The sequence below is a fragment of the Scleropages formosus genome, chromosome 5 (genome assembly GCF_900964775.1).
Source record: "Scleropages formosus chromosome 5, fSclFor1.1, whole genome shotgun sequence".
In the NCBI taxonomy this organism is placed as follows: Eukaryota; Metazoa; Chordata; class Actinopteri; order Osteoglossiformes; family Osteoglossidae; genus Scleropages; species Scleropages formosus.
The window spans coordinates 8,905,295-8,921,302 of NC_041810.1; the positions used below are offsets into that span (position 1 = coordinate 8,905,295).

Genomic DNA, 16,008 nt, shown 5'->3' on the forward strand with positions numbered 1-16,008 from the left:
CAGGGTTGTGGCTTCGATGTGCTGAGAGAAAGACAGACTCGTGTCAATCGTTACTCCAGGACTCTTAGCCAAGGAGGTAGGCAAGGTGGGTGAGTTGTCCAGTTTGATTGATGGATTGTGACAGGAGGATGGGCTAGCTGGGAGGTAAAGAATCTCTGTTTTGGAGAGGTTGAGTTGAAGGTGGTGATCAGACCTCCATGAAGAGATGTCCGACAGGCAGGCAGCAATGCTTGCGGAGATGTCTGATGCACCAGGTGGAAAGGGGAGGAAGAGCTGAATATCATCAGCATAGAAGTGGTATTTGAATCCATGGGAGGCTATGACCGGACTGAGGGAGAAGGTGTAGATCGAGAAAAGAAGAGGACCCAATATCGAGCCCTGCGGGACACCGGTTGAGAGAGGCAGAGGAGAAGAACGAGAGCTCTGCCAGACCACTTGATATGATCTGTCAGATAAGTAGGACTCAAACCATCTTAGTGCCACACCTTTGATCCCAAACTGGTTAAGAGAGGAAAGCAGAATCCGGTAGTTGACTATGTCGAATGCCACAGACAGATCAAGGAGGATGAGGACTGAGGAGAGGGAGATGGCTCTAGCGGCTTGGAGAGCATCAGACACTGCCAGAAGGTCTGTCTCAGTGGAGTGACCAACTTTGAAACCAGACTGATAACCATCGAGGAGACAGTTCTGGGTGAGGAAATCAGACAGTTGATCACAGGCTGCCCGCTCTAGGGTTTTAGACAGGAAGGAGAGGAGAGAGACTGGTCTATAATTTTCAACCAGAGTGGGATCCAGGGAGGGTTTTTTTAACAGAGGTGAAATTAGAGTGGTTTTGAAGGCAGCTGGGAAACAGCTAGAGGAGAGCAAGGAGTTGATGATCTTAGAGATGAAGGTGGAGAGTTGCAGAGAAATGTTCTGTAGTAGTGACAATGGGATCGGGTCAAGCGAGCAGGTGGTGGCATGAATTTGTAAAGGATAGCTTCGCAGGGAGGTCCAGTGTGAACCGGGCAGGTTGATGCTGAGAACTTGTCAGTGATTGCTTTGACTTAGTCTTGGAAAAACAAAGCAAAGTTGTCAGCAATGAGAGAAGAGGGAGGAGGAGGTGGCGGGGGACACAGACGGGAGGAGAAGGTCGCAAAGAGTCTGTGTAGTTTTTTAGATGCAGACTGTATTTTGTCGTGGAAGAAGGAGGTTTCACCTGAAGAGACAGGAGAGTGAAAAGTAACTAAGAGTGTCTGGTAGGCATCCAGGTCTGGTGGAGTTTTGGATTTACACCATATTTACTCTGCAGCCCACAGTTTGGTCCTGTTAGCACGTAACGTATCAGACAGCCATGGGGTAGCAATGGGGCATGCTGGTCTAGAAGACAGAGGGCAGAGAGAATCGAGGGAGGAAGATAAGGCAGAGAGGAAAGTGTTAGTGGCATCATCTGTAGATAGATCCAAGAATTGTGGAGCAGAACAGAGAGCGGCCAGAGTAGCAGAGGCAAAGCAGGAAGGTGAGAGCGATTTTAAGTTGCGGCGAAAGGTGACAACGTGTGAAGGAAGAGACGAAGAGTTAGTGGTGAGGGAGAGTTGAAAGGAAATGAAGAAGTGGTCAGAGACATGCGGCGGAGTGACAGAGAGGACGGGACAGCCACAGTTGCGGGAAAATACAAGGTCAAGACAGTTGCCCGCTTTGTGAGTAGCAGGGAATTAGGACAGGGAGAGATCGAAGGACCGTAGGAGCAGCAGAAGGCCGCTTGCGTGAATGTCATCGACATGCAGGTTGAAGTCACCCAGGAGAATCAGCAGAGAGTTGTCCCCTGGCAGAGAGCTCAACAAGATGTCAAGGTCATCCAAGAAGCAGCCGAGGGCCAGGAGAGCGATAAAGAACAACCACAACAAGAGTGACTGGGGCAGTGATAGAGACAGCACGGCATTCAAAGGAAGACAGATCATGCAGGTGAAGAGAGAGAACAGAATATTCCCTCCGGGGAGAGATGAGCAGGCCTGTGCCTCCAACTCGGCCGGAGGAACGAGAGGTGTGAGGGAAGGAATAGTTAGCGGAGAGTGCTGCAAGTGTGGCATAATTGTCTGGGGTGATCCGGGTTTCAGTTAGGGCCAGGAGGTGCAGTGAGAGATGGGAGGCGTAGCCTGGTATGAAGTAGCCTTTCTCACTGCAGACTGGCAGTTCCAGGGTCCCATGGAGAAAGTAAAGCAAGATGGAAGGTTTGACAGGTGAGGATAGACCAGGTTACTGTAGCAACGAGAGCGCTCAGGTCTCCGGTGGTGGCGAAGTCACACATCTTGCTTACTGTATAAGACTTTGATGCTCGACACGTTGGGCGCATGATCCCTTGCGGACAGCTGTGCCGGTGGCCTTCCTCGGTGGAATGACTCCCACAGGTAGACTCCTTTGTCTCTGCACCCCGAGTCTTCGCACCAAGAGGCTGCTGCTACTGCTGCCGCTACGGATCACCAGCCACTATTTAAACCGGGCTACTGCCTATCAGCTGAGATTTCTAATCGAAACCGAAACTACTCCAACAATGGAGACCAAAACAAACAACCAAACAGACGCGATCAATCGAACCACAGAGTCACGCCCACTCCCTGCTTCGGGACACAGAAATGATCCGGAGAACGTTCACCCAACAAACCACTAAATACTATTTAACACTATTTAACAAACTAATTAATTACAATACCACGCAACACTACACAGACACACAACCGGTTGCGTGTGTCAATCTGCACAGTTACACAACACAAATGTGCGTCGGGAAAAAAGCAGTAGCAAAACAACTACACTTACCTGAAATGCCACGAACAGCAGCGACAGACCTCCAACGCAAAATATAATGCACAAATGCACAATATAATGCACCAACTATAATGCCCAGTATACCCAGTAAACTTTGTACCCAGTGTATCCAGTATACTCAGTGTACCCTGTGTACCCAGTGTGCCAAGTGTACCCAGTATACTCAGTGTATCCAGTGTACCTGGAATACCCAGCGTAACTATGCAAATGACAAACAACTAACTGCATAATTTGTGCAATACTAGAGATGTTTTTTTTTTTTTTTTAAATCCACATGGACATATGAAAATTAAATACACACACACACACACACACACACACACACACACACACACACACACACATTTTCAGAACCGCTTGTCCCATACGGGGTCACGGGGAACCGGAGCCTACCCAGCAACACAGGGCGTAAGGCCGGAGGGGGAGGGGACACACCCAGGACGGGACGCCAGTCCGTCGCAAGGCACCCCAAGCGGGACTCGAACCCCAGACCCACCGGAGAGCAGGACTGTGGTCCAACCCACTGCGCCACCGCACCCCCCTGAAAATTAAATAGTAATGGTTCAAACTGATTTTTTAAATATGTACATGTTGTCCAGTTTGCCATTACATAAACTTTCCACAATTTCAGTTGGATAAAAGTGAGGCTCCCTTTGCAGATCTGGACAAAACAGACAATATTATTCAGATTATCAAAATGAAGCCTCCTAAAACTCAACTTTTGATAATAATTATCACGAAGTATACAATGCATATTGCAGAAGTTTAAATTCTTGTAAAAGGAGCCTTTGTAAAAGAAGGGAAGGTTGTGTAACAACTACTGAACAAATTGAAGGAACAAAATTATTTGCCTGGTATCCATGTCTGAGTGTCAGAAGCGTATCTTATATAAAGAAAAATGTGTGTTTGCTCCTTATCGTGTGTTCAAAGAAATCATGTAAAATGACCAAAAGTTAAAACAGGACTTTTTGATTATTCACTTACGGTTTTCAAAACAAAATCTTACATGATGCACTTGTTCCTACAGCACGTGGCACAGGGATTTAAACTTGCATCGAATCATGTTGCCTACTTTTCCCGCAATGTAAATAACAGCCTACATCAATAAAAAATTGTCAGTCTGCATTTTTATTTTATCTGCTTTTTTTAACCCTTTAGCAGATACTTTTCTTCAAAGCAACTTAGAACGTTAAGCTACTGTCAGTGATTTAGTCATTTGTGAAACAAAGGGCACAAGTGCTGAATCAGGGATATAAACGGGGCTTTGAGTGAAAGGCAGCGATGCAAAGAACAATGTTACCAGTTGCTCAAATGGCCTGAGGCAGAACCTAGAGCTCATCACAGTGCAACGATCATCCCAAACCAAACAGTATTCGGTGGCAGCCTGCAATGCAACAGTCACAGCTCCATCTGGGTTCTTATCCACCTTTGCTGTAACACTGTTCATGCAACACACACACACACTTTCTGAACTGCTCGTCACATACGGGGTCGGGGGGAACCGGAGCCTAAACCGGAGCCTAACCCGGCAACTCAGGGCATAAGGCCGGAGGGGGAGGGGACACACCAAGGACGGGACGCCAGTCCGTCGCAAGGCACCCAAAGCGGGACTCGAACCCCAGACCCACAGGAGAGCAGGACCCGGTCCAACCCACTGCGCCACTGCGCCACCGCTCCCCCCCCATCATGCAACACATTCCATCAATATAAATGAAGTGAAAATTTAATGAAGAAGAACAGGCCAGAATACCTGTGACCTGCAGCACAGCTCAAATCAGGAGTTAGAGGAACACTTTGCTTGAGGTGATGCCTGTTAAAGGCTGTTCAAGTTTTACCACAACTCAGGGACCACACACTCTTACACCTTTGAACAATGACAATGTACAATTCCGAAACTACTTGTTTAATCACATTGTTTTTCATCTCTTCTTCACTCCAGATCACATCACATTGGAGAAGCTATTATGAAGGAATCCAGGTAAATCCAAAGCTCACATGTACGCGTACTGGTCCGACACCAGAGCTGTTGGCCAAGATGGAAATACAGCCCACCTTACCTGCCTGTCATTCTTCTTCGCCTCCCCAGCAGACTCCAAGGCGCCCTGGGAGCAGAGAGAAAAACATCATAAACACCTTGTGCTGCTGATAACCAGGTTGTGGTTTTAACAAAGAAACAACAACAACCACTACAGAGAACATTATAAACTGGTGCATCAAAACAAATGTCATTTCTGTTCAACTTACATCATGCAGCGGAAAAGCAGAATCATAAACACCTTTGGCAATTAATGTGGTGATTCCTGGAATAGAAGTCAAGCCATCAGCAAGAGTGCAGTGACAGATGTACTTAGTTATTACAAAGCTACACTTATTAAAAATAACTACTGTATCCATAACTGTCTTTATTATTTTTCACTCTCTCCTCAGCCAAGTTTAAAAAAGTAGCACTTTGTAATAAGCATTATGTACAACTCGGCCACAGGAACGAATGCGCAAACCTCGGACAAAACGTAAAAGACAGAAGCGTACTTCAAACTGGTTTTATCGACAACACCGGCCCCTCAGAGCCAGTCTGGTTGTCGCACACACCTTCCGATTATCCCATTCTGGTATGGGCTCCAAAGATGGAAATCACGGAGCTCTTCTTTTTCGAGTCACATTTCACAAGCAACACCAGTACTTCACTCACAAGCCTGCACTAGGACTCCTTGCATCTACCATAAGGCCCCTGAACACAGATCCTGCAAAATTCCCTTCACTCAAGTCATGCGAACATCCGCTCACTTTCAGTCCACATTGTTTTCATTCCCTGCTTTATTTTATGATATCAGCCGAATATTAATAGTAGTACTTAAGCAATCTTCGATTTACCCCTGAGAACAAGGTCTCAATACGCTCCTCCGCATCTGCTCGCTTGGTGGTCTCGCGCACGAAACGTAAAGCACGGAGGTTCTCGGTTCTGGCTCCATTGTGGTGGAACGACCTCCCCCTCTCACTCAGAACTGCTGAATCTCTGTCCACATTTAAAAAGGGTCTTAAGACTCACTTCTGAACTCACTTCGCCCATCATCTCTAAAGTTCATGCAAGATGTAAATGTTCATGCTCTATAACTTTAACATCATGTCCAGATAACCCTTTGCACAGCTACTCCTGTAATGTAACGTAAATGTTTATATGTCTCAAAAAAACCATTAGTAGGAAGGTGATCAAGAATCGTCGATATTCAGTTTTATGCAGCTACTTGTGTGATGAGCATCGATTCATATGGTGGAAAGAAACAAAGTAACTGTACTTAAGAATCACACATTTGCATTCCTGTGTCTCTTTCTCCTAATGTAACGAACACATAGTATTTTCTGTGAGATGTTCGTCGCTTTAGAGAAAAGTGTCTGATAAATGAATACATGTACATGAATAAAGTATAAGCTTAAAATCAAGCTGTCTTTATAATGTTTAGCAAAAGGAGCTTAAAAGGTAACATATTAAAATATTTCCAGTTACATTCTACCCAAACTGTGGAATAATCTTTTATTTATCAGGTATGTTACCAGTCCTTTAAAAATCTTGAGGTGAGGTGCAGCTGGTCGTGACAGCTAATGATGAATTTCAGCATTATTATCATCTCGAAAACATCTGAACATGAATCGTACCATCTGCTGGAGCCCCAGCCAGTGTAAGGGCTTCTGCCTTTAATAATATATGCTGTCCTCACTGTTTCAGTAGCTTAATCATAGAGGAAATTATTGGACTAATTCACACACACACACACACACACACACACACATTTTCAGAACCGCTTGTCCCATGCGATACAAATAAAAGTTGATTTTTTTTATGCCGCCGATCATTGTTTGGCACTTTGTGTCCCTGTGTGAGAAGAGTACGGAGAATAAATTAAGAAAAATTAATGAGTAATGAAAAGAAATTGAATATGAACAAAGGACATATTCAGAGCAATAGAGAGTACTTGGGCATGACTAGGGAGAGCTGGTAGCGATGTTCTACCATGGTTAATGTGGCCCCCAATACGGAAGAGGAGTACAGCGCAGAGCAATGAGAAAGGAAACCATAGCAGGATTATACCCCTCAAAATTCTCAATTAATAAAGTATTTTGTTATGGTGCAGCTTGCAAAAACTAAATATGTCCTCAACGGTTTTTCTATAAATTTTCGGATGCAAAAAATATTGTAACGACGCCGTGTTACTGTTTTAGGAGGGAGTATGTGCTTAATCTAAATAGTTGCATTATGGGAAACAATGTTAAATGAGTGTGTAACCACTGGGGGCACTTGCTGAGAAAATAATGGGGTGGCTGTGCCTGCCAGTGTGTGTCAGGAGAGAGCCTGGGGGTGCTAGGCAGGGGGTGGGAGGGAGAAGGCTGGTTGTAAGTGCAGGTCTTGGAGGGAATGGGGTCCTTGGACCATGAGCACTATTTCCCTGGTGCCCGTGTTCTAATAAATTGTTCGTCATGAATGCTGCCTCCGCGTCTTTCTTTACCCCATCAGTTACTCACACTCCCTTGCATTTGTATCTAGTGACTATTTTTGTATATTGGGTACTTTATATTTTTTATCCCTTGCTCACATACTCTATCTTCTCACCTGTCTTGTCACTGTCATTCTGTCTGTGCTGTGGTAGTTCCTGTCACCAAGACAAATTCCCTGTATGTGCGAACATACTTGGCAATAAAGCTCGTTCTGATTCTGATTCTGAACCCACGGTGCTGTATGCCACAATATTACATAAACTGACATAAAATGATTTTTATTTGGCTAAAGAAAATTTCATGGTGTTAATGGAATTGTATTACATTCTGTACGGGTTCAGTTAAACACGGTAGGAATTTACATTTATTCATTTAGCAGATGCTTTTGTCCAAAGCAATGTACATCTCAGCAAAAGTACAATTTATGCATTACATTGAGAGAAGGAGACATGGCTGCAGACATAAAAGTCTCGAGTACTAACATTGTAATATTACTTTAGTATTAAACTCGTTTAAATGTGTTTAAGCCTAGATCACATTAGGTTCACAGTTATTTAGTTTGGAAAGTTTTCAAAAGAAAAAGCACAAAATGCCACATCGTACCAATACCCACAATTCCCCCGTCCCATACATTTACATCAGCTACTCCACACTTGCGCAATTCTGTGCCGACTCCTGTCAAACCCTGAGCTCAGGCATGCCATGCAAGGCCCGAAAACAAGTACTTACCCATGGTTTGGCAGCTCTGGGTGCACGATGTGCGCCTTACTATCTCGTAGACCTGGGCAGAAGGCATGGAAACGTGAACGTGACAATTTGCCTAGAACCGCAGGGCGGGTTCCGGAAACAGGTGTCTGGGTAGAGTCTTGTCACATGAAGAAGAACCGAAAAGACAGGAAACAAGAGTAGCGACAGCAGTCCTGCCTTCGTTCATAGAGCGTTACTCAAAATCCCTGCTCTGCTCCACCTCAGGCCACACATGAAAGGTCCGAAAGTGGCAAAACATTCACTGTGAGCTTACAGTGCTGTGTTGCGGAATGAATTTCCCCTCTCGCTCAGGACCAAGGACCTCACGCAGTGTTCAGGTCAGACATCACAACCAACATGTAATCGTGTGACGTACAGCGCTTGTTTCTTCGCCCTATGCCTGTGTTCCAGCGCTCTGTGTCGCGGTGTGAGAAGAGCTCGATAAAAACGTGTTCAATTGAACTGAACCGAACCGAACCTTTTCGAATTCAGTTCGGTCCAAATCTGCTGGGACCAACTAGTTACTCTGCTCCAGCAGTTAAAATATGTTAATCAATGGTAAGAAGTACCAGTGATACAGAAGATATTTTATTTCATTCTGTATTTCATGCTTTTCTTGCAAAATTCATTTTGTATCCCAGAAATTCTAAATATATAAATGTAGTTAGTTTTTATGAAATTAACATTTCAAAACTAATGGAACAAATTAATTTACATTTACATTTACTGTTTAGCAGGTGCTTTTCTCCAAAGCAATTTCCAATGAACTCTGTGTAGTGTCATCAGCCCACACACCTTATTTACCATGGTAACTTACACTGCTAGACACACTACTTACACTGAGTCACTCATCCATACATCAGTGGAACACACACACACACACACTCTCTCTCTGTCACCCACACACTATGGAGGAACCTGAACAGCATGTCTTTGGCCTGTGGGAGGAAACCAGAGCAGACTGAGCAGGGATGCTGAAGTGACCAATTAACTCAAGAGGACAAATGAATATGTAGGATATTTGTCGTGAGCAGGAATGATCTTTACTTACTATATGGCTACGTGTTGCATTGTCAAAGAACGAGTCCTTCTGCTTGATGTCAAATCTGCAAATAAATTCAAAAATTTCTCCTGAAATTCTCTGTAACACTCAAGAGTAGCATTGAGAACATAAAGGTGAACGTTGAAAGTCCTTCCAAAGTGTTCAGTGCCGTTTCAGTGCAGTATCATACAGCGCACACATTAATTATCTGTGGAAATCAATGAAGATAGAAGTTTGTTTTGCACACACACACACACACACACACACACACACACACACATCTGCAGTAATGACCTTGGTGTTTCACAACACACCATTTGCAGTGCTGTGGGCACCACTTGCACAAACACTACGTGAACAAGAGAAGAGCACTTGTGTGTCCCAGCCCTGCCCTCCAGGTGTGCTCACAGGTGCAGTTTGTCCCGGGAGAAGACGTGGGACAAGAACTTGGAGTCGCCGTGACCCTGCGGGTCCGGCACCCTCGGCTGAAAGGGACGGTTGAGGTGCCGCCAGAGCAGGAGCAGCCTGTGGGAAACTCCCGTCTCCTTCTTGAGCTTGTAGCTCTGAAAGGGCACAGTGAAAACAAATGAGGAGACAAAGGCCACCGCACATCTCAGCTCAGCTCAGCTCGAGTACCTCCAGGACACGAGAGGCAGCGCAAAAGAGACAAAGTCAAGCCGGGGGGGAAAGATGAGGTACGGAACGTGTAAAAAGAGCGCATTACGAGAGAAAGACACCGGAGGAAAGGAGCTTCGAGCAGCAAGGGTCTCACCTTCTTGGTAGGAACTTTGATCCTCAGAAACTCCGCTTCTCTGCTCAGAACCGCCCAGGGCGCGTGCAGCCGTACGAAGGCCAGTCCGTGAGCCTTGTTCTGGGGAGAAACAACGGCTTTTTCACCCCTCGTCTACGTTGCAGTCTGGCGTCCACGCTGGTCACGGCCCCGAACCGGCGCTACGCTGGAACCGTGTTCTCATCTCGTCTCGTAACAACCGCACCTCGTTTACTGTGTTGCCGGACTTGAGGTCTGGCTTTGATCCCCTTAAAAATATCATGCCGAGTAGACTCGAGTCTCTGCTTGGACTGATGGGCGCCGCTCCGAAGGGGTTCCGGTCCCAGTTACCAGTCGACCGCCAAGAGTTTGTGTCGAAAGCGCAAATGCACCGTTGAACAGTCATCTCTCAGGATTCTGCGCCGAGTCCATCGCCGGTTTCATCCTCTACAACCATTGGTCACATTTCCAATAAATGCACACATTGACCGTCTCTATTAAGCTTGACGGCTCATAACATTTTGTATTTTCAGCAAAATGCAGATAAAAAATACACACACACACACACACACACACACACACACACACACACACACACACATTTTCAGAACCGCTTGTCCCATACGGGGTCACGGGGAACCGGAGCCTACCCGGCAACACAGGGCGTAAGGCCTGAGGGGGAAGGGGACACACCCAGGACGGGACGCCAGTCCGTCGCAAGGTACCCCAAGCGGGACTCGAACCCCAGACCCACCGGACAGCAGGACTGCGGTCCAACCCACTGCGCCACCGCACCCCCCTCATAAAAAATACATTTTCTCTCAAAGCTGGTAAAAGTGAAGCTCTTACTACGAGCTCAGGGAGGGCAGCACCACCACGTGAGTCTTCACCGCTCATGGAGTGAATGTGATGGATGCGGAACGTGTGTGAAATGTGGGTATTTTACTGGACGTCAACATGTCATCTGTGCCTTATGCTGCTACACTGACTTGGTCGCGTTTCCTTATATACCAGGGGTATGTGAGCGGTTACAAAGCAGGATGTGTGGAGATTGTCATTGCTATTTTGTAAATTAAATTCACTCTACAACTTGAGAATGAAACAGCATTTGACTTTTTTAATGTCAACATAATTTGGATTATGAATAAAAAACGTACAGAGAGAAGCGGTCAGAAGATGATGTCAGGTTTAAGCCATTTATTGCAATGATCAAGTGCACATTACTGCGCAGTTCACGCATTGCCTCCTTCCCCCTGTGCCGCTGCTGACAACTTCTTATGACTGAGCGACATAAAAGCTAATATACAGCGAATTAATACATCTGTGAAATATGCAGCTGCTGCCCCTCCAAACTTACGCAAACGTATTAAACATGGCCAGGCGCGAGATTACTATGTTTTGTATGCCATTACTTTACCTTGAAAGTACTTGTATGGCTTTAATTGTGTCTCCTTTTGGCTCAGGTCAAATGTAGTGCCGGGGCCGAGTGAAAGCTCACATGGCACTGTGGACGACTTTATCGTACCTTTCTCCGAAGGAAACTCGGATTCCTGACAGCATTTAATTTGATTCTATGTAGCTTGTGGAGCCCAAGGTGCAGAGTTTAGAGTGGCTTGACCACCAACCCCACAGGGTGATGGAGATTAAATTTCTAGTGGTTTACTCAGCCCAGCTCTTCCAAACATGTTGATGGCGCTAAGGACTCCAAGGATCACGATGGCTTCCACTGCAAGGATGATGCTTCCTGGGGTACAGACCACCTTCAGGAACACATTTACATTTACTTATCCAGCAGACGCTTTTCTCCAAAGTGACTTCAAATAAACTCTATGTAGTGTTATGAGCCCACACATCTTATTCACCACGGTGACTTACACTGCTAGATACACTACTTACACTGGGTCACTCATGCATACATCAGTGGAACACACACACACACACACACACACACACACACACACACACACACACACGCACACACACACACACACACACGCACACACGCACGCACACACACACACACGCACGCACGCACACACACACACACACACACGCACACGCACACATCACTGGAGTGTGGGAGGAAACCAGGGCACCCAGAGGAAATCCACGCATGGGAAGAACATGCAAACTCCACACAGACTGAGCAGGGATTGAACCCAAATCCTCTCACACCATCCAGACGCTGTGAGACAGCAGCGCTACTTGCTGTGCCACCGTACTGCCCATTACTGTCCGTGAAGACAGAAAGAGAGAAATGGGAGTCTGAAGACACTGGAAAGGCTGGACACTTAGTTTCTGGTGGAGCAAACAGGAGGCAAAGGGCAACTTTCCCCAAATGGGAATCGTTCATTGGGGAGGTTCTTGCAGGACCCCTGGGCTTCACTGTCAAGGATGCGGTTTGCATCCAACGCAACAGACCATCATTGTTCTTTTATCTCACTCTGCTGACCAGGGAGGATTACTGGAAGACCCTGACGACGCATTGGGAGAGTGCTAAGCGCACCATCTTGTGCCGCTTCTCCGTGGAGCCACTGTGGAGGAACGGCTGGAGGATCATGACGATCCACGTCTTCAACCCCTTCACATTGGCAGCAGGACTCCGCGGGAGTCTTTCTTACAGAGCACGTCAAAGGTGAGCGGGATGAGCTGGGCTTCTGGAACAGGAGGACACAGCTCCAGGTACCCTGTGGGTGCGGAGGGTCTTGGCCACCCCCTGCATATGGACGGAGGCTGGGCCAGTCACTGGCGTTACACTGGGGGGACCTGTTTTGATTGGCACCCCTCAGAAAGGCCTAGAAGATGCACCCCTTCGAGGCTCCGTTTCTCAGGATCTAGTCAAGGCTTTTATTGTTTGATCGATATTTAACACCGTTTTGGAATTATGTTTCCAGGCGTTAAACATTTTAGGGTTTTTGGGTGTAGCTTTCCATGTACGTCCCAGCCCTGGAGCAGCCACTTTTTTCCGTGACAGACCGACAAAGAGTTTCATGAAACCAGGCTCTTTATAGCAGTATCTGGGTGCCAAATACCCTTCCTTTGCTGGTAAATAATACATTTTTCCAACAAAAAATTTTGGAATTCAAGCAAAGTTAAAAAAAAAAAAAAAAAAACTGAAGAAAGCCACAAGAGTGTGAAGGAAAACACTGGAGGCTTTGCCGTGGTGCTACTCATGGAGGCTCGTGGCCACTGAACTCATCGTCTTGCTGCACTAATTAGCGGGGAGGCACAGCTGATCACCTTCGAGTGCCACAAAAACAACAAAAAGTGTACAAATAAATTAACTTATTATGTTTACAATAAGCTCAGGGGGACAGATACCAATGAGCACTGAAGCGAGACACGGTTTTTTCGCATACAGCGATCTCGACTGTAAACTGCGCACACACCACCATGCGTGAGCCCGTGGGGAGCATCGAGGACAGGGACAGGACGTGGGTTTTACGAGCTCATCAGGAAGGTCAACGCCGCCAGCGTAGACGCCGCGTTATTCACTAGGAGACAGAGAATAACCCGATGAGAGCAGCACACTTGTTGTTCTCTCCTGAACTGTCAACACTTTTGAAAGACAAACAAGCTCAGGTGTCTCATTAGGAGCAGACGGATGTACTTATGGAGTTCGTAGAGGACTTTTCCTCACCCACAGTGTCAGTAACTGCTCTTCGGGGTGAAAGTCGTCCGTATACAGTGCTGCTTGAATGTATGTGAACCCCTTGTGTCCTTCAGTCTTACCGTCTTACCACAAAATCATATTTAATCAGAAACAGTCTCTGTCATTAACGTGACAGATGCACTGTATAAATATTAATTCCATATGTGGGTTTAGAGGAATCACACATTTATTAGAAAAAGGTGCAGGATAAGTGAACTCCAGCAGCTGCAGTAGATCAACCAAGTACATGATTAAGGTGTGTAAATAATTTATTCGTAATTTTGTATATTTCAGTGTTTCATACAATGATGACCATCCCTATAGGGCTCACATGCTTTCGGGCAGCACTGCAGTAACACCCAGTTGGACAGTTTAATATTATATTCATATAGAATAAATGAGAACATTCAGGGTCACAGCGATCTGGAGTTGAGGGGTCCCTGAGCCACAGCGAAAGGGTTCCAGGGTTACATACGAGAAGAAGGGTTGGGAACCGCTGACTTTGTGATCACTTTTCTCTGAAGAACACAGTGAACGAGTAGCTGAACACAGTGTTTCTGTTCTCGCAGCGTCAGGAGCAGTAAGAGTCAGGGCGAAGCATTTACATGACTTTTACGCTACACGGTAAAAACACGGTAGGCCTTCCGTTCTGGTGCACGTGACGTGTGCAGTGTTCAGTGGACTTCAGGACCACTTTACAGACTCTCTTCCACCAAAGTGGAGAGGAATTTTTGCTCATTAATATTGTTTATATATCCGCTCCATCTATTTGGGAAACAAACGTGATTCACGGCGCTACAAACGGAGGACAAGATGAAGGTGGGGGGAAAACTGGGGTCCAGAGAGAGACAAACACCCCCAGATGTCCCAGACTCGGCGACACAACACATTTACATTTCTTCCTTTATCACACACTTTGTCCAAAGTGACTTCCGCTGAACTCTGTGTAGTGTTACTATCAGCCCACACACCTTATTCACCGCAGTGACTTACACCGCTAGATACACTGCTTAGAGTGGGTCAGTCATCCATACATCAGTGGAACACACACACACTATGGGTGAACCTGAACAGCATGTCTTTGGACTGTGGGAGGAAACCAGAGCACCCGGGGAGAACATGCAAACTCGACACAGACTGAGCGCGGATCGAACCCACGTCCTCTCGCACGCACCCCCCCAGCCAGGTACTGTGTGTGAGACAGAAGCTACTACTCCTCGCCGCCCCGCCCCGCCCCGCCCCGCCCCACTGACTCACCTGTGTCTCTCGCTCCACTTGGAGTCCAGCCTTGAGCAGGTTCGTCTCGAACTCCTGCCGAAGAACTTTCTTCTCCCGTTCGGCCGGGTCCTCCGGCTCCTCCGGCTCCTCCTCCGGCCCCGGGCCCGGGTCCTCCGCTCGGACGACGGGCCGCGGCTGTGCGCTGGCGATGAGCTCCAGTCCCTTCGCGGCCGCCGCCCGGCTCTCCGCCCGGTCCCTGCGCTCGGGCAGCCGGTACACGAGCACGTAGTCCACCTTCCTCCGGCCGTCCTGGAACAGGAGTCCGGCGTTGCTCCTCGCCGCGTCCCCGCGCTCTTGGGCCGCACGCGCCTCCACGAAGTTGTTGAACACCTGGATCGCGTGGGAGCGACGACGCCGCCGGCGCCGGTTATCGAGTGTTTTTTTTTCAGCGCGCGCGGCACACACACACACACACTGTCACACACAGTCACACACCGATTGACACTTCGTTCTTCCTTCCTGCCTCGTCAAATCCGTCCGCCGGGCGTGTGAGACTGAGAGAGCTGAGCTTTATAAAACTGCGCGCACACACACACACACACACACACACACACACACACACACACACACACACTGTGACACTGTGTGACAGTCACTCACTGACACTGACACTGACTGTCTGTGTGAGTGTCATCATTCATTGTCACCCGCTGTTCACGTGTCCAACTCCACACTTACCGGTATTTTGACATCTGATGACGGCTGCGGCATCGTTCGCTCCTCCTGTCCTGGGCCGAGAGAGAAAATAATAATAATGAAATCGACTAGTAGCTAATCTTATTCTTATTCTTATTCTTAGGCTTAGTTAGTTGCGCCTCTTAGACTTAGTTGTTCTCTCTCTGCTCAGTTCAATGAACCCGCGCAGGATCCATGATGAGAGACAGACACGAAAAGGCAGCTGTCTGAAGAAGCCAGGCACAAGACTTCAAGAACAAGAAGAAGAAGAAGAAGAAACATCGCAGCAACAGTCGCTACTTCTCTCTGCAGAGACATCAAGAGCAGCGCGCGCCGGTACCGGGCGCGGCACAAACGAGCGGCGCTCTGGTTGCCATGGAAACGTCGCCCCACGATCCCCAAAGTCTCATTATAATGAAAAAGACAGAAAACAGCTGCGGGATCGAGCGGCTCCTCGGCTCCCTGTGCGGACGGGACGGACGGGCACGAAAAGTTACAAAAAATGCAAATTTAGACTTTGTTAATAAATTGTAGCTTCAGTATAGTTAAGAA

At 47.1% G+C, this 16,008-nt stretch overlaps 1 protein-coding gene across 1 annotated transcript in view; it reads right to left on the bottom strand.

The window, feature by feature from the left end:
• The window catches only part of LOC108931970 (anoctamin-2-like), a 33,578-nt gene extending 18,086 nt beyond the window's left edge, over positions 1-15,492 (bottom strand). The window contains 8 exon segments of the mRNA XM_029251866.1: positions 4,863-4,907; positions 5,050-5,105; positions 8,023-8,074; positions 9,092-9,146; positions 9,491-9,645; positions 9,855-9,953; positions 14,761-15,111; positions 15,460-15,492. Coding sequence (XP_029107699.1) covers positions 4,863-4,907; positions 5,050-5,105; positions 8,023-8,074; positions 9,092-9,146; positions 9,491-9,645; positions 9,855-9,953; positions 14,761-15,111; positions 15,460-15,492 — 846 coding nt within the window.
• Between the last annotated feature and the right edge of the window lie 516 nt (positions 15,493-16,008).